At 39.7% G+C, this 19,326-nt stretch overlaps 1 protein-coding gene across 8 annotated transcripts in view; it reads left to right on the plus strand.

Moving 5' to 3' along the window:
• Positions 1 to 19,013, plus strand: part of fam131bb (family with sequence similarity 131 member Bb) — a 95,273-nt gene extending 76,260 nt beyond the window's left edge. For all 8 annotated transcript variants that reach the window (XM_061914930.1, XM_061914936.1, XM_061914934.1 and 5 more), the window contains 3 exons: positions 4,325 to 4,641; positions 7,568 to 7,834; positions 11,932 to 19,013. In XM_061914930.1, the coding sequence (XP_061770914.1) occupies positions 4,325 to 4,641; positions 7,568 to 7,834; positions 11,932 to 12,171 (824 nt within the window). In that variant the 3' untranslated portion in view covers positions 12,172 to 19,013. The remainder of the gene's footprint in view (positions 1 to 4,324; positions 4,642 to 7,567; positions 7,835 to 11,931) is intronic.
• The last annotated feature ends 313 nt before the right edge of the window (positions 19,014 to 19,326 follow it).

Genomic DNA, 19,326 nt, shown 5'->3' on the forward strand with positions numbered 1-19,326 from the left:
GCCACCCCAGCAGTGCCATTTCTACATATAGCTACAAAAGTAGAACAACAAAAAAAACAAAAAATATACTAATCAATAATTTATATTGCGCATACATTATCGCACCATGCATAGACAAGCAACCAAACAAAAACATAATTTCATGCTATGTTGTGAAGTCTTATTGTATTTTATTTGTTATCATATTATATATGTATTGTGTGCTTTTTAGCTTTCTTTCTTTTCTTTTTCTTTTAAATTGTAATTTTACTGCCTTTTTTACATCATGGCCAGGGGACTACAGATAAAAACCAGTCTCCTGGCTAATTATGTCTTTTTTACCCATGTGTAGTTATGTGATTTATGAAATTGAATTGTCCCCTTTCAAATAAAATAATCTGATCTAATATAAAAATACAATTCTTTTTTTTTTCCCAAACAATGTTTGTCAAAGTCTGACTCGTACTATTATCGACTATTATTTACCATGAATTGACTAACGTGGACCCCGACTTAAACAAGTTGAAAAACTTATTGGGGTGTTACCATTTAGTGGTCAATTGTAAGGAATATGTACTGAACTGTGCAATCTACTAAGAAAAGTTTCTATCAATCAATCAAAGACTTCAGAGGATCCACCGTATACACATTCATTTCACAAATAAATCCCTACTCTGTATTAACTATAACATGGTCTGGATGTTGCAAAGAAAGAAACCAGCCCCATCTGTTGGATGCGGCGATCTAGTTGTCTTCTGCAGTGCAGTTTATTCGAGTGCAGTGCAGATTGGACTAAACCGATGATGTCTCCCAACACGTTGACATAAATTATTCATACATCTCATGCGATCAGCTCCATCAGGTTCACAGTGAAATGGTTTTCACTTCATAGGTGTCATAGTTTTGATGCTTTCAGTGACAATCTACAATGTAGTTAAATCATGAAAATAAAGAAAACACATTGACAAACTTTTGGTCAGTACTGTACATTGGTTAACAATTTAAAGGAATATCTTTTTTTTTTTAAATGACACCAAAACACATACATGTAATTCATTTGAGTAAGTCCTTAAATCCTCTAGTTCAGGTGCGCTCACACTTTTTCTGCAGGTGAGCTACTTTTCAATTGACCAAGTCGAGGAGATCTACCTCATTCCTATTTATAATTTATATTTATTTATTTATGAAAGAGACCTTTTTGTTAACAAGTTAATGGTGTTTAATGATAATACAAGCATGTTTAACCCATTTAGATTCCTTTCTTTCATGAAGACAAGAATATAAGTTGCTGTATTTGATTCTGATGACTTGCATTGATTGGAATCAGACAGTGGTGCTGATAACGTCCGCATTTTCAAATGGAGGAGAAAAAAAGTCCTCCTTTCTGTCCAATACCACATGAAAGTGGTTGGATTTGGCATCTCATTTGTCCAACTTGCATACTCCTTTTTAAACACTTTGTTATGAGAGTAGCATATGTGTGTGGCCCTTTAATGTCTGGCAGCAGGTGAGTGACGTCAGTGAGTGTGCGGGTGGGCAAGCAAGTGAGAAAGCGGTCGCTGAGGGCGGGGGAGAAATACATTGGCATCAAACTCCGTAGCTTGCTAGCTTGTGCACGCTAGCTTTCTGAGACTCTTATTTTGTTAGCACAGGCAGGATGAAACAGGTCTTTTATGCTGAAGACAGGAACTGTGCAGTCGGTCTTTAGAGTTTTGACAGTAGGTACGGAGTCTCTAGAAATAAAATGTCTGCCCTGTTAGTGATTTTTTTCTTAAATATGAGCTCGCAGCAGCCAGCATCATCTCACAAGATCCTCGGGTGCCGAGAATGTCAAACAACTGACGAAAGTGAAGTCTTGGTATGATTGATGATTGCTCATTTTTATGTCTATTTTTCAATGCCTGGCTTGAGATCGACTGACACACCCTCCGAGATCGACCAGTAGATCGCGATCAACGTAATGCCCACCCCTGCTCTAGGAGCTATAGAATTATAAAATGATTTTGCTGAATAGACGATGTGTCTAACATTTTTTATTTCTGACCGTCCAAAATGTTGACGGCACACACACACACACACACACACACACACTCTCCTCTGTCCATTGTCTTGTCTGTGTAGTGCGAGCACTAATCCTGCAGCCGTGTGTGGAACTGTCAGTTTGCTCGTACTTCCCGCAAAATAAAGCACAAAATAGTGCTTGCAAAACGGGGATGAGTGTTGATGAATCACATTGTGTGTGCTAAATAATTGTATTCTCCCAGTATTCTAAGCGCTTTGATGACCGGCATATATTTTGCATATTAATAAAGACAGAGACGCAAAATAGATTGCACGCCTAATTTTGCTCACTTAACAGACGCAATGTTATGATCCGCTGCCCAGATCATATTATGTACAGGTTTTGAGTCTTTTTTGTATTATGTTCAGCTAGTGTTTGCCTTAGTTCCTGGTTGCACTTCCTTGTTTGTTCTGTCACCATAGTTACTTATTAGTTTCACCTGCCACTTGTTTCCGGACGCACACCTGTTTTTGTAATTACTGTCCCGATTTAAGCCTGCCTCCTTCGTTCATTCGACCTTGCTTCCTAATTTGTGTTTCACAACAGTGACGACTCTGATTCCAGATCTGTACTTACTAGCTTCCGCGCTAGTTTCGGAGTTTCGGAACCTGGTGAGGGACTTTGTTGTCTGGTGCCACATGAACCTCCTGCAGCTCAATCCGTCAAAGGCCAAGGAGCAGGTCATTGACTTTGGGAGGTCGAGTCCACGATCACAACCTATTGTGATCGAGGAAGTTGAGGTACAGACTGTGGACTCATTCAAGTACCTCGGGGTTTGGGTGGACAATAAGCTGGACTGGACTGTTAACATGGACCACCAGTACAAGAAGGGACAGAGCAGGCTGTACTTCCTCAGGAGACTGCACTCCTTCAACATTTGTAGAAAACTCCTGTGGATGTACTACCAGTCCGTGGTTGCCAGGGTTCTGTTCTACATGGTAGTAGGGCTAGTACATATAAGGACAGCTCCAGACTTGAGAAACTGATCAGGCGGGCCTGTTCTACGATTGGGATGAAACTGGACTCACTGGTGACGGTGGCAGAGAAGAGGACTGTTGACAAACTAGTGAGCATCCTGGATGATGCCAGTCACCCTCTGCATAGTGTTATCAGTAGTCAGAGGAGCCTGTTCAGTTCTAGACTGCTTCATCCCAAGTGCAGGACTAATAGACTCAAAAACTCCTTTGTCCCACACGCCATTAGACTGTACAACTCCTCTCTGGGGCGGGGGGCAGGGGGTACTAGGATGACAGGGGATGCAAAACAATAACAGTGCAATACGTTTTCATAACATGGTCACTACTGCCTACTTTCTCTTGTTATATTCTTATTTTACTGTTATATTTTTATTCCCATTGTTGCTTTTTATTTTTTATTCTTATTGTTTTTTTCTCAATTTTGTTTCCCATTATTTACTTTTTTTTTTTAAATTGATCTCAACTCTGTACACTGCTGCTGGAATTTTAATTTTCCTGAAGGAACTGTCCTGAAGGAATCAATAAAGTACTATCTATCTATCTATCTATCTATCTATCTATCTAAGCCTTTTGCTTCTCTAGCTCCCATGCTAGTAGTTTTGTTCTGCCTTTTGTGCCTTGTGCAAGTTTTTCTGTTCATAGTCCGTTTTAATTTTAAATAAATTATTTGTTCCTTACCTTCACGCTGTGCCCGAGCCCGACTGCATCCACGAGAGAACGATTCCACATCACGATGCCACGCAATCGTTACACGCAATCTGCTTTGCGTTTGTTATCAGGTTTGCAGGTTTTTATTTCGTACACACAAAGCTTTAGTAAATCGGGCTTTAAGTCTTCTTGGTAGAAACCCCACTGTTTTTTGCATGTTTGTGTTTAAGCTTCACTACTAATGCTTCCCCGTTTGGGTTTGTCCTACTGCCTAGGCATTCCTTGAACGCACCATAGTTGTGTGGATCATTACCAGGCTGTCTGTTTGCTTTTCCAACTTTCTCCACATTTTATTTAAGTGGAAATACAGCTCTATACATTTGGCCACTCTAAGCCAGTGATTTCCAGGAGGTATTTCACCGTGTAACAAACTCTCCATTATACTGCTTGTTAAGGCTGGTCATTCTTTTGAAATAAGTGTGGCAAAAAGACAAGCAAAAAGCAAAACATGCTTACCGTAGTTAATCCTGATACGCAAATGAGGTTTGAAGTCTGGAATTTTGTGTCTAATTGCAAATTTTTAACTTCCCCGTACATTCATGTCACCTTTTCTCAAGTAATAATGGTTCTCATACCTTTTTTCGCTCCAAAATTCCAGACCAGATCTTGCACCACTCCTCTGCGGAAGTGTGGCCCCACACCTACGTCTCCCAAGGACACTACTGCCTCTCTTCCTCGGACGCTTGGGATCCCATCAACAACGATTCGACTGGCGTGGCATCTCCCGCCGCCGGCTCCTACCTCTTGGGCACGGAGGGTTATGACGGGCAGGCGACCGCTCACTTCCTGTCGCAACAGCAGCAGCAACAACAGCAGTTAAACCTCCAGCAGCAGAGCCAACTGCAGCAGCTGCAGCAGATCCAACAGATGCAGCACTACCAGCAGCAGCAGCAGCTCATGCAGTATCAGCAACAGGTCATTACAACAATAGAAAATAACTCAACACCATTTCCATCCATATATGCAATTAATATACCACTCATCGTCATTAGGGTCATGGGTGGGCTGGAGCCTATCCCAGCAGATCTTGGGTGAGAGCACCCTGGATTGGTCACCAATCACATACAAAATGATTTTGGTAGTACATACAGGAAAACAACCATCTATACTCTCATTCACACCTATATAGACCTTTTAGTCTCCAACTACAAAACATAAAACCAGTGAAGTTTGCACATTGTGTAATTCGTGAATAAAAACAGAATATAATTATTTGCAAATCCTTTTCAACTTATATTCAATTGAATAGACTGCAAAGACAATATATTTAATGTTCGAACTGAGATTTTTTTTTTCTTTGCAAATAAACATAAACTTACAATTTAATGGCAGCAACACTTCGCAAAAAAGTTGGCACCGGGGCATTTGTACTACTGTGTTGTTACATGGCCATTCTTTTAAACAACACTCAGTAAACCGAAGAGAACTGAAGAGAACAATTTTTGAAGCTTTTCAAGTGGAATTATTTCCCATTCTTGCTTGACGTACAGCTTAAGTTGGTTCAACGTTGTGGTATTTTAGACTTCATAATGCGCCGCACATTTCAACGGGAGACAGGTCTGGACTACAGGCAGGCCGGTCTAGTACCCGCACTTTTTTACTATAAAGCCACGCTGTTGTAACACATGGCTTGGCATTGTCTTGCTAAAATAAGCAGGGGCGTCCATGATAACGTTGCTTGGATGGCAACATATGTTGATCCAAAACCTGTATGGACCTTTCAGCATTAATGGTGCCTTCACAGATGTGTAAGTTACCCATGCCTTGGGCACTAATACACCCCCATACCATCACAGATGCTGGCTTTTCAACTTTGCTCCTATAACAATCCGAATATTTATTTTCATCTTTGTTCCAGAGGAAACGACATCCACAGTTTCCAAAAACAATTTGAAATGTGGACTCGTCAGACCACAGAACACTTTTCCACTTTGCATCAGTCCATCTTAGAGGAGTTCGGGCCAAGTGAAGCCAGCGGCGTTTCTGGGTGTTGTTGATAAATGGCTTTGGCTTTGCATAGTAGAGTTTTAACTTGCAAGTACAGATGTAGTAGACGAACTGTAGTTACTGACAGTGGTTTTCCGAAGTGTTTCTGATTCCATGTGGTGATATCTTTTACACACTGATGTTTTTTTTTGATGCAGTACCGCCTAAGGGATCGAAGATCACAGGCTTAGCCGATTACATGCAGTGATTTAACCAGATTCTCTGAATCTTTCGATATTACGGACCATAGATGGTGAAATCCCTAAATTGCTTGCAATAGCTCGTTGAGAAATGTTGTTCTTAAACTGTTTGACAATTTGGTCAAGCATTTGTTCACAAAGTGGTGACTTTCGCCCCATCCTTGTTTGTGAATGACTGAGTTTTTCATGAAAGTTGCTTTTATACCCAATCATGGCATCAACCTGTTTCCAATTAGCCTATTCACCTGTGGGATGTTCCAAATAAGTGTTTGATGAGCATTCCTCGACTTTCTCAGTCTTTTTTGCCATTTGTGCCAGCTTTTTTGAAACATGTTCAAGGCATTAAGTTCTAAATGAGCTAATATTTGAAAAAAATCATTAAGTTTCCAGTTCGAACATTAAATATATTGTCTTTGCAGTCTATTCAGTTGAATATAAGTTGAAAGGGATTTGCAAATCATCGTATTCTGTTTTTATTTACCATTTACACAAGGTGCCAACTTCACTGGTTTTGGCTTTTGTAATAACATATACAGTGGGGCAAAAAAGTATTTAGTCAGCCAGCGATTGTGCAAGTTCTCCCACTTAAAATGATGACAGAGGTCAGTAATTTTCATCATAGGTACACTTCAACTGTGAGAGACAGCATGTGAAAAAAAACAACAGGAATTTACATTGTAGTAATTTTAAAGAATTTATTTGTAAATTATGGTGGAAAATAAGTATTTGGTCAAGCATTCAAAGCTCTCACTGATGGAAGGAGGTTTTGGCTCAAAATCTCACAACACATGGCCCCATTCATTCTTTCCTTAACACGGATCAATCGTCCTGTCCCCTTAGCAGAAAAACAGCCCCAAAGCATGATGTTTCCACCCCCATGCTTCACAGTAGGTGTGGTGTTCTTGGGATGCAACTCAGTATTCTTCTTCCTCCAAACACGACGAGTTGAATTTATACCAAAAAGTTCTATTTTGGTTTCATCTGACCAAATGACATTCTCACAATCCTCTGCTGTATCATCCATGTATCCATTTTGGTATAAACTCAACTCGTGGTGTTTGGAGGAAGAAGAATACTGAGTTGCATCCCAAGAACACCAGACCTACTGTGAAGCATGGGGGTGGAAACATCATGCTTTGGGGCTGTTTTTCTGCTAAGGGGACAGGACGATTGATCCATGTTAAGGAAAGAATGAATGGGGCCATGTATCGTGAGATTTTGAGCTAAAACCTCCCATCAGCTAGAGCTTTGAATGGTTGACCAAATACTAATTTTCACCATAATTTACAAATAAATTATTTAAAATTCCTACAATGTGAATTCCTGGATTTTTTTTCTACATTCCGTCTGTCACAGTTGAAGTGTACCTATGATGAAAATTACAGACCTCTGTTATCATTTTAAGTGGGAGAACTTGCACAATCGCTGGCTGACTAAATACTTTTTTGCCCCATTGTACAGGATTTTGGAATATGGAAGCATTGTGTTTTATTTCCGTTATATTTTGGTATTTACTTTCCCTGTGCAGCATAGCTTTTCATGGATTTAGTCTGCAAACACAATACAGGCTTGGTGTATCTTTTACGAACCATAATTAGATGGATGACTTCAAACAGATCCCGCTGATCCGTCTCGTCGTTGTTGTTGCTTTCCAGTCGCTGGAACACAGGCTGCACAGCGCCAACCACTCCTTGCAAGCCACCCCCAACAGCACCATTCACAGCCTGGTCCAACACGTGCACCCGCCTCTGGTTGACCTATGGAACACGGGACAGATGGAGGCCTATCAGGTAGAGGCAGGAGGCTTCATGGGCGTGGCGGCCGTGGTGGAGCCCAGTCTCTGCGTCCCCGGCGGAGAGGAGTTAGTGGGGAATGAGCACTCGCCACTGCTGGAGCAGCAGGAAGAAGAGGACGATATTAAGGTGAGGTCCTGACCACTGATCCTCGGAAAAGTTTTCTCGCGTTTTTGTGTGTGATAATCAGTTGTTTCTTATTCCATTTCAAACAAGTCCTAAAAGTTTCATTTAACATCTGCCTATAACTTTTTGAGGTTACGATATGTTGCTAACCAACAGACTGTCATGTCTGTGTGATCATTTTTTGTTTTAGTCATGTTAAGTTTTGTTTTTGGACTCTTTGTGCGCTTTTGTTGTCACCATAGGAACCCATTAGTTTTCACCTGTCACGCACCTGCCTCACATTTTGCACTCGCACACCTGTTTTCATTAATCATGTCTATTATTTAAACCGAAAGTTGCCAGGGAATCAGCCTGGCGACTTTACCTCTATTCACGTCATGCCATGTTACCTTCACTCAGGTTCATACTGTCCATAGTTACCCTCCTGCCCATGCCACGTAAGTTTTTGGTTTGTTTAATGCCACAGTGTCTTTTGTTTTTTGTCCGTAGTTCTGCCTTTGAGATAGTTTTATTTTCATTTGTCAAGTTTGTTCTCCGCCATTGTGCGCGCCTTTTGTTTGCTTTTTTTTGTAGTTATAGTGTAAAAATAAAATATGTACTTACATTCACAACTTTCCTTTGCCTTCCGGAAAAACAAACCCCCAAAGTCCACGTTTTAACACAAACAAACCAATGGCAACAATTACATCACCTCCTGGCTGACGTAAATAGCAATTAAACATCAAAAACAAGATTTGACCTTATGCTACCTGCCGACAGACACCGCACGTAATAATTGCGTCAATGCCTATTACACGCCAGTAGGGGGATTATCACTCTGCAAACACATTCCTATTCTCTCTCTGACGGCATGTTCAAATAATGAGTACTGTAGTTTCATTACACTCTGGTTAACTCCTGTTTGCACTTGTCTGACATTTAATCGCTCCTTTAATCGCAGTCATCTCATCACAGAGTGCGTGGTCTACAAAAGCAAATAACCACTGGGGTTCTAATTAACACCAAGTCATAAAACATTGGCAGTAAAAGCTGTGACTGTAGGCTAATTCGGAATTATTGGACAGTAGGAAATCTCCGAATAATGGTAGTAGCTGATTTTAAAGTATCATGACTGTCCGTATTTACCTCTGCATGCGCATTAAAATGTTGGTCTTGTCACCGCCTCCCGGGCAGGAGGGTGACACAGCAGTGCGGCTGGATCAAAGAAAACGTCGGAGACGCTTTGCTGAACAAAAAGTTGCTTTTTTACAAGTGTCATCATACTTGCCAACCCTCCCGGATTTTCCGGGAGACTCCCAAAATTCAGCGCCCGTCCCGAAAACCTCCCGGGACAAATTTTCTCCCGAAATCCAGGCGGAGCTGGAGGCCACGCCCCCTCCGGCTCCATGCGGACCTGAGTGAGGACAGCCTGTTTTCAGGTCCGCTTTCCCACAATATAAACAGCATATCTGCCCAATGACGTTATAACTGTAGAATGATCGAGGGCGAGTTCTTGGTTTCTTATTTGGGTTTATTGTTAGGCAGTTTCATTAACGTCCTCCCAGCGCGTTAACAACTCACAACAACAGCAGTCATGTTTTCGTCTACCGTAAAGCAGTTTGTCTGCCGTAAACAGCAATGTTGTGACACTGTTAAACAGGACAATACTGCCATCTACTGTACATGCATATGGTTAGAAAAATAGTGACAGAGAATAGAAAAATGGACAATTCATCCCTTAACTCAACAATGAGTAGATGAGTGTTATGTGTCTGTATATGTGTAAATAAATTAACACTGAAATTCAAGTATTTTTCATATATATAGCTAAAATTCACTGAAAGTCAAGTATTTCTTATATATATATATATATATATATATATACATATATATATATATGAAATACTTGACTCGGTGAAGTGTAGCTGTAAATATACTCCTACCCTCTTAACCACGCCCCTCGCCCCACCTCTTGAAATCGCAGGTCTCAAGGTTGGCAAGTATGAGCGTCATTAAACAGGTCTGCAGTACCTGGAGGAGCCTAGATCAAATAATGAAGGACTCCTAACTGGAGAAGTCAAACCATCACTTCATCTATTCTCCCTTACTGTCTCTGGATGTGTGTGCTAAGTCAGGAGAGCGCAATCCTGACCATTAAAGCAGATATTTGTGTGTAAGTGTCTGGAAAACTGCTTTAAGTCATAACACAAATGTTGGCATTGAGCTAAACAGGCAATCTTTTTTCAAGGATATGGTTATCAGTTTTTCATTTCTAAGTCCCAATTAGTGTCTCTTTTCCTATGAGAAGTAATCCAATCCACCTGCGAATATCAAACTAAGGGGCCTTATCTATTTATGTGCTCGAACTGAAATACATCTATTTACTCAAACTTGACAGTTTGCTTTCTCCAAGGTGAATATAAACATTCATCATATGTAGAAGATAATATGTGGTAATTAATTCACTTCACCCCCACTAAGATGTTGGTGTGAAACATATGCGTGCTACTTGCTGTACTGTTGTTAACCATGAGCTCAGCAGCGGTGTTAAGGCTGACTGAGCAATTTCCTCCTCGCCGTTGTTACATTCTAACTTGTACTTGTTGACGAATGGCAATGCAGTCAAAAAGCTATGTTTTGCCTTCTACTTTCTTGTCAACTTCAAATTTATCAAAGTAAAATTTAAAATTTTTCACAGATTCCAGCAATCACTCGCCATATAGCAATAGATATTTTTCTATTTCCTGACCGCTTCTATGTTAGCTACCTCCCTTTGTTTTTAATGTATATTTTCTGCAGGATCTACTGTACATTATTGTACAGTATGTACAATTTTACATACCGTATATTGTAATATTGTACATGTTGATTGGGATTTGTTGTATATTGTATATATTATATAATGTAATAATATATCAGCATATATTACATACTATATACATGATGTATAAATATTCCATATATATTTATATTGCTACTATGGGACATTTTTAGTCTACTTTATACCTTTTGTTTTCACTTTCTTTTTGTGCCCTTGTGTGCGATATCCTTTCCATCCTTTGTAACTGAGCTACTGTGTGGAACAATTTCCCTAGTGGATCATTAAAGTTTGTCTAAGTCTAGACCCGCATCTGTACGCGGTTTGGGATTTGCGTAAAGAAAATATATTTTTTATAATGGTAACTTAAATAGAAAGTTGTTTGATGGCGCTATCTGCAGTTGGGGAAAAGAGTGATGCAGCTACGATTCCAGCAGAAGGTGAAGTCTTACAAGACAATTCGCTCACATTTTCAAGCGGGAAAATGCTTTGAACATATGTTGTGTGGTGAGGGTTTGGGGATCTACTGTATAGATCAGTGGTTCCCAACCTTTTTTCAGTGATATACCCCCTGTGAAATTGTTTTTAATTCAAGTACCCCCTAATCAGAGCAAAGCATTTTTGGTTGAAAAAAAGAGATAAAGAAGTAAAATACAGCACTATGTCATCTGTTTCTGATTTATTAAATTGTATAACAGTGCAAAAATATTGCTCATTTGTAGTGGTCTTTCGTGAACTATTTGGAAAAAAATATATAAAAATAACAAAAAACTTGTTGAAAAATAAACAAGTGATTCAATCATAAATAAAGATTTCTACACATAGAAGTAATCATCAACTTAAAGTGCCCTCTTTGGGGATTGTAATAGAGATCCATCTGGATTCATCAACTTAAATCTCAACATTTCTTCACAAAAAAAAAGAAATATCTAACATCAATATTTATGGAACATGTCCACACAAAATCTAGCTGTCAACACTGAATATTGCATTGTTGCATTTCTTTTCACAGTTTATGAACTTACATTCATATTTTGTTGAAGAATTATTCAATAAATATATTTATAAAGTATTTTTGAATTGTTGCTATTTTTAGAATATTTTTTTTAAATATCGCGTACCCCTTGGCATACATTCAAGTACACGTACCCCCATTTGAGAACCACTGCTATAGATAATGGAACAAATTAAATAATAATAAATAAAATAATACACCCAGCTTTCCAAATAACGCCTCGTCTTCTCCACAGTTTCGATAAAGAAACGCCACAACTTACGGTGTCCATCTGTGTGTTTGTCTCAGGATAGAGAGGTGACACTGTGTATGGAGCCAGAGTCGGCCACATTGACTCCGCCCACACAGCCAGGGGACACCTCCGGCGGCAGTAGTCCGGGGCAACCGCCGCCGGAGCCAATGGCTGAGCTGAAGGCCTCCGATGCGGCGACGTCCATCGGCCTTACTCACACGCTACAGGAAGAGGAAGAGGGGGAGCAGGGCCAGAAGCAGCAGGAAGGGCTGGCCGCTTCCATGGCAACCAACTGACTTCCTGGCTGTGTGAAGTGACAAATACAAACTGACCAGCAGAGTCAGATATAGTAATACATTATCTATCTATTATTCTGTTGCTTTTCAGGTATCAAAAACAAAAACAAAAAAAACTTTTTTTTTGGAAGATGGACTGAAAAGCGGACTGAAGGAAGACCTGATGCAACTAACTTTGTAAGCCTTACATCCCAAAGGTAAATAATGAAAGAAGATGAAGGAGGAGGCGGAGCTACACAAACATTACCACCAGGGACGGGGGGGGGTGGGGGGGGTGTTACATGCATGCTTATTTCTGACGACTGACCCCATCATCCTATAATGAAAAATTTAACATAATTAAACATTATAATATGAATAATTTTGTAATAAAGCAGACAAAGGAGCAAGATAAAAATCAATGTTTAAGTGTATAATAAGATAATAATGAGTGGGGGCAGTTTACAACATACAGTATGAGAACATTGTGCAACCCCCTTACAAAAAGCAGGTTTTAAAGCCCTCCAATGATTAATTCTTCCATGACTGCACACAAACTTACATTGCACAGATAAGGATTGTACTGTAAAAAAAATAATAATAATTGTGCTTCCTACTCTGTGGCTCTGTATGCATGTTCCTACGGAGTACCTGTACTATACATCACTGTATAGACTTTGCACTGAACCATAGCGGGAGGAGGGTGGGATTTAAACCGTGGGCTCGGAGCAGTCGGGAAAGAAAAATAAAGACAGAGCTCTCTTTTTTTGCACTGATGCGATCCAACCGATCTGAGGTTGCCTTTTGGACTGTTGATGTTCGCGGAGGCTTACTCTTCAAAGCTTTTAGCACCACACACACACACACACACACACACACACACACACACACACACACACACACACACACACACACACACACACACACACACACACACACACACACACACACACACACACACACAACCACTTGAAAACAACACCAATCCTCAGTTGATGATAACGATGACAAACATTATTTGAATGTACGGGAACACTTTCAGTGGGGATTTGTGTGTTGAATTTTGGATCATTGATGGCTCATCTGCACCACTACTACAACTACTATTACTACTACTTCTACTACTACACAGCTCCACAGGTATTTGGACAGTGAAACAACCACAATGGACTTAAAATTAAGAAAATATGTGGTTGAAGGGTAGAATTTTAGCTTTAAAAGGTTTCACAAAAATATGACATTCAACATTTTTGTATTAGGGTCATTTAAGTGGAATACCTCCATTTTCAGGGCTTATGATGACACAATTGTGAGTATAACCGTGTATTGTATATCGCATAGCAGTTAACGACAACACCCGATTTTAAGTTTCTTGATGTGTGTCATTTGTTAGTTAATGTGGACCTAGGTGACATTTGTAGCATTGCTTTGGAATACATGCTAGCATACAGCAGGACCCCAACTTACGAGCTTAATTGGTTCCGTGACCGAATTCGTAACTCAACGTCTCCATTGAAATAAATGTGTTTAATTAGTGCTTGATTTAAAGGCCTACTGAAATGAGATTTTCTTATTTTAAACGGGGATAGCAGGTCCATTCTATGGGTCATACTTGATCATTTCGCGATATTGCCATATTTTTTCTGAAAGGATTTATCGACGATAAAGTTCGCAACTTTTGGTCGCTACTAAAAAAGCCTTGCCTGTACCGGAAGTAGCAGACGATGACGTCACCGGTACGAGGGCTCCTCACATTGTTTATAACATGAGCCTCCAGCAGCAAGAGCTATTCGGACCGAGAATGCGACAAGTTTCCCATTAATTTGAGCAAGAATAAAAGATTCGTGGATGAGGAAATTTAGAGGGATGACCTAGAAGAAGAAGAAAAAAAAAAGTTTAAAGAAAATGTTCTTAGACACATTTACTAGGATAACTCTGGGAAATCCCTTATCTGCCTATTGTGTTGCTAGTGTTTTAGTGAGTTAAAGAGTACCTCAAAGTCAGAGGGGTGTGGCCACGGGTGTTTTGACGCCAGAGTCTCTGAGAAAAGTCACGGCCGCAGGAGGAGGCTGGCTCTGCTGATCTCCGGTAAGAGGCGACTTATTTCCACAATTTTCTCACATGAAATGTAGTCGTGATCCATGTTCGCTTGACCGCTCTGATCCATAGTAAAGCTTCACCTCCGGGAATTTTAAACAAGGAAACACCGTGTGTTTGTGTGGCTAAAGGCTACAAGCTTCCCACCTACATTTTTCTACTTTGAATTCTCCATCATTAATTGAACAAATTGCAAAAGATTCAGCAACACAGATGTCCAAAATACTGTGTAATTGCGAGATGAAAAGAGACGACTTTTAGCCATAAGTGGTGCTGGGCTAATATGTCCCCTCCAACCAATAACGTCACAAACACGTCATCATTCCGCGACGTTTTCAACAGGAAACTCCACGGGAAATTTAAAATTGTAATTTAGTAAACTAAAAAGGCCGTATTGGCATGTGTTGCAATGTTAATATTTCATCATTGATATATAAACTATCAGACTGTGTGGTCGCTAGTAGTGGCTTTCAGTAGGCCTTTAACACGTAACATGAAAAGAAAAACAAATACATATTGCATAGAAACAATACAATAAAAAGTACTACTAACTGTTTATGAAGTAATATAATAATAATGTACAGCATTTGAATTTGAGAGTGGAATTCTACGGTATATCATTGCAGCTGCTTCTAAGTCAAACACACCATCAGCAGCTATTCCATATTTATCAATCATAATTCATGATTAAATGTCAGCCGTTTCTATATTATTTTAACATTTTCGGCTGGCAATAGACTCATTCTTCATTAGGGGCGGTATGGCGTAGTGGGTAGAGTGGCTGTGCCAGAAACCTGAGGGTTGCAGGTTCATTTCCCGCCTCTTACCATACAAATCGCTGCTGTTGTGTCCTTGGGCAGAACACTTCACGCTTGCCCTCCATTCATCATTCATTCACACTGGTGAATGAATGATGAATGGTGGTGGTCGGAGGGGCCGTAGGCGCAAACCGGGGCAGCTGTGGCTACGAAAGTAGCTTACCTCCACCAGGTGTGAATGAATGATGGGTTATCACTTCTCTGAAGCGCTTTGAGTGTCTAGAAAAGTGCAATATAAAAATCTGATCCATTATTTATTGTTATTATTCTGCTTCAGTGTGGCGCAGACGAGCAATGCTACGCTCAAATTGATTTCCAATCCAATCCAATCCACTTTATTTATATAGCACATTTGACAAAAACAATAGAAGTTTCACAAAGTGCTGCACAGAAGTTAAATTTGCCTGATTGGCGACACGTCCGGTCGTGTTTTGATGATTTGTTTCTCTTTTTTCTACGAATATCATCCGCTTCTTCTTCTAAGCACCGTCCTTCACACTCACTTTCTTCCTTTACAGGATTAAAAAACTGAGTTGTGTCTATCTCTAGCAATAAGCTAATTGTAAGGAGTTTGTTTTGGACAGATCTTGCAGCGTTCACTGTGAGATTTTATGAAAATGATGCCTATAACTTAAATTTTCGTTTGCAATCTACAAACCCCGTTTCCATATGAGTTGGGAATTTGTGTTAGATGTAAATATAAACAGAATACAATGATTTGCAAATCCTTTTCAACCCATATTCAATTGAATGCACTACAAAGACAAGATATTTGATGTTCAAACTCATAAAAATTATTTCCATTTTTTGCAAATAATAATTAACTTAGAATTTCATGGCTGCAACACGTGCCAAAGTAGTTGGGAAAGGGCATGTTCACCACTGTGTTACATCACCTTTTCTTTTAACAACACTCAATAAACGTTTGGGAACTGAGGAAACTAATTGTTGAAGGTTTGAAAGTGGAAATCTTTACCATTCTTGTTTTATGTACAGCTTAAGTTGTTCAACAGTCCAGGGTTTTGTTGTCGTATTTTACGTTTCATAATGCGCCACACATTTTTGACGGGAAACATGTCTGGACTGCAGGCGGGCCAGGAAAGTACCTGCACTCTTTTACTACGAAGCCACGCTGTTGCAACACGTGGATTGGCATTGTTTTATTGAAATAAGCAGGGGCGTCCATGATAAGTTTGCTTGGATGACAACATATGTTGCTCGAAAACCTGTATGGACCATTCAGCATTAATGGTGCCTTCACAGATGTGTAAGTTACCCATGCCTTGGGCACTAATACACCCCCATACCATCACAGATGCTGGCTTTTCAACTTTGCGCCTATAACAATCCGGATGGTTATTTTCCTCTTTGTTCCGGAGGACACCACGTCCACAGTTTCCAAATATAATTTGAAATGTGGACTCCTCAGACCACAGTACACTTTCCCACTTTGCATCAGTCCATCTTAGATGAGCTCGGGCCCAGCGAAGCCGACGGCGTTCCTGGGTGTTGTTGATAAATGGCTTTCGCTTTGCATAGTAGAGTTTTAACTTGCACTTACAGATGTAGCAACCAACTGTAGTTACTGACAGTGGTTTTATGATGTGTTCCTGAGCCCATGTGGTGATATCCTTTATACACTGATGTCGGTTTTTGATGCAGTACCGCCTGAGGGGTCAAAGGTCCGTAATATCATCGCTTACGTGCAATGATTTCTCCAGATTATCCGAACCTTTTGATGATTTTACGGTCCGTAGATGGTAAAATCCCTAAATTCCTTGCAATAGCACGTTGAGAAATGTTCTAAAACTGTTCGACAATTTGCTTACAAATTGGTGACCCTCACCCCATCCTTGTTTGTGAATTACTTGGTATTTCATGGAAGCTGCTTTTATACCCAATCAGGGCACCCACCTGTTCCCAATTAGCCTGCACACCTGTGGGATGTTCCAAATAAGTGTTTGATGAGCATTCCTTAACTTTATCAGTATTTATTGCCACCTTTCCCAACGTCTTTGTCACGTGTTGCTGGCATCAAATTCTAAAGTTAATGATTATTTGCAAACAAAAAAAAATGTTTGTCAGTTTGAACATCAAATATGTTGTCTTTGTAGCATATTCAACAGAATATGGGTTGAAAAGGATTTGCAAATCATTGTATTCTGTTTATATTTACATCTAACACAATTTCACAACTCATATGGAAACGGGGTTTGTAAAACATAATTAGCCAAGAGACGGCTCTTTTCTCAAAACACTCTTAAATTGAGGTAATAACAAAACCTAATGGTCGATGACTTATGGACAATTACTCCAGCTGGCTTAATGTTTTTTCAATAGATCTGACTAGAATTTTACATACGTGTGCTTTTCAGTCCCCTAAAGATGTTTGCCAAATTCAACAAAAACACCTGTGGGTTACTGCAGGTGTTGGTTAGTTACCTTGACTGTATGTAAGACTTGTGCTAAATAATATTGTTTTGCGAAACTTCCCAATCCAGTGGTTCTTAACCTTGTTGGAGGTACCGAACCCCACCAGTTTCATATGCGCATTCACCGAACCCTTCTTTAGTGAAAAATAAACTTTTTTTTTATAATTCAAATCAAAGTTATATGTTTTTTTTCCACTAGTGCACCAAATGAACCGTGCATGAACATAGTCTTGTTCAAAGAACAACACCAACACAGTGCATGAACTCACAACAAATAACACACCTGCGAACCCGATGGAAAATTAGAGGGAACATTGTTTTGGGGGTATGCATAATACGGCAGAAGGGAGAAGTTTTTATTCACACGATGACTCTGGTGTGTCTTGACCTCCGCCGAACCCCTGAGGCCGACTCACCGAACCCAGGTTAAAAACCACTTTTCTTAATCAAAGCTAAGTCTACATTTCAATCACCTTTTTATTGTTTCATTTAAAAGACAATGTGGTAACAAATTGTCCAAATACTTGTGTGGCAAAAATACATTAATATCTCAATTGTAACCAGCAATAGGCAGGCACAAGGCTGTCAGCTCTTGTTTCATGGATGTAAATAATATAGAAAAGCGTAAAACACCTCACACTCACAAATGCTCGTCAAAAGTATTATAGTTTTTTAAAAATCTTTTTTTGTTGGGATTTTTCCTGAACTCACATGCTTGAATTTACCATTCATGATGAATAGGTTCCATTAGACTAGAAATGAAACCCATGGCTGCTTAATCAGCCAATCAGGGACTGGAAGAGGTGGAGCATAAGGCATCTTCCTTGCTGACGTGTGAGGCAGCTGCTGTGTGGCATCCTTTTTGTGCGGACATATTTTTTACATTATTTTGACTTGTGTTCCTGCCAGGAAAAGGAGAGAGGAATATGGAGCTCAAACAAGACACTTTCTGTGCATGGAAACTTTTCCACCATTTCTCATTGATTGTGTGAGAATCTTTCAAGCGATAAAGAAAAACAAAAAAAACGGACTTAAATGACTTCATGTACTGATTGCTTCTTTATGCAACGTTGGGACAATGTTTATTTTTCTACTTGAAACCCCTAAAGCTAGAATAGGTGTCATGGTTGTAATGGCAGTGGGGAATGGCGCACTTTGACCCCAAGAAGACAACTTGGCGAGGGATAAAAGGCAGATTTTGTCACTTTTGACGAGTGTACAACGGCTCCAAACAAGAATGTCTTTGTACAATGGCACATATTCGTTTATTTATTGAGCAATTAGGGAGGATTAGCTTGTACAGGATCTTATCATTTTATTAGGCGCTGCTTTGGTTCCATAGGGGCTCACCTCAGAAATGAACCATGCATGGAAAAGCAGAATCGCCACTGCTTCTTTTTTTTTTTTTTTGGCAGGGGGTACAGGGGTGCTGAATTCCTGCTTTTATTTTGTTGAGCAATCAATGAATGAATAAATAAGAAGCCACATTTATTCCTGTGGATGTTAAGGCTTTTAAGATCAAGTCTCTCTCCTTTTGTATGTGACTGTGACTCAATCATTTGTATCCGTTGTCTATATTTCTATGTGTGTGTGTGTATTTGTTGTCATGTTTGAAATATCACTGCCTGGTTATAAAAAAATAAGTTCAACCAAAGGATATTGGAGGCAATCAGACATATAATGTGCATCCAAAAACATGGCCGCTGTGTTAAATTGCTGCACTTGTGTAAAAGAGTGTATAAAAATTGGCACTTACGCATGATTGACAGCCCATTCTTCCTTCTTGTCTTCTCCTTTTCTTTTTTTTTTGTTTTGTTCACCTTTTGTCC

This window comes from Nerophis ophidion, linkage group LG11, assembly GCF_033978795.1.
Source record: "Nerophis ophidion isolate RoL-2023_Sa linkage group LG11, RoL_Noph_v1.0, whole genome shotgun sequence".
Classification (NCBI taxonomy): Eukaryota; Metazoa; Chordata; class Actinopteri; order Syngnathiformes; family Syngnathidae; genus Nerophis; species Nerophis ophidion.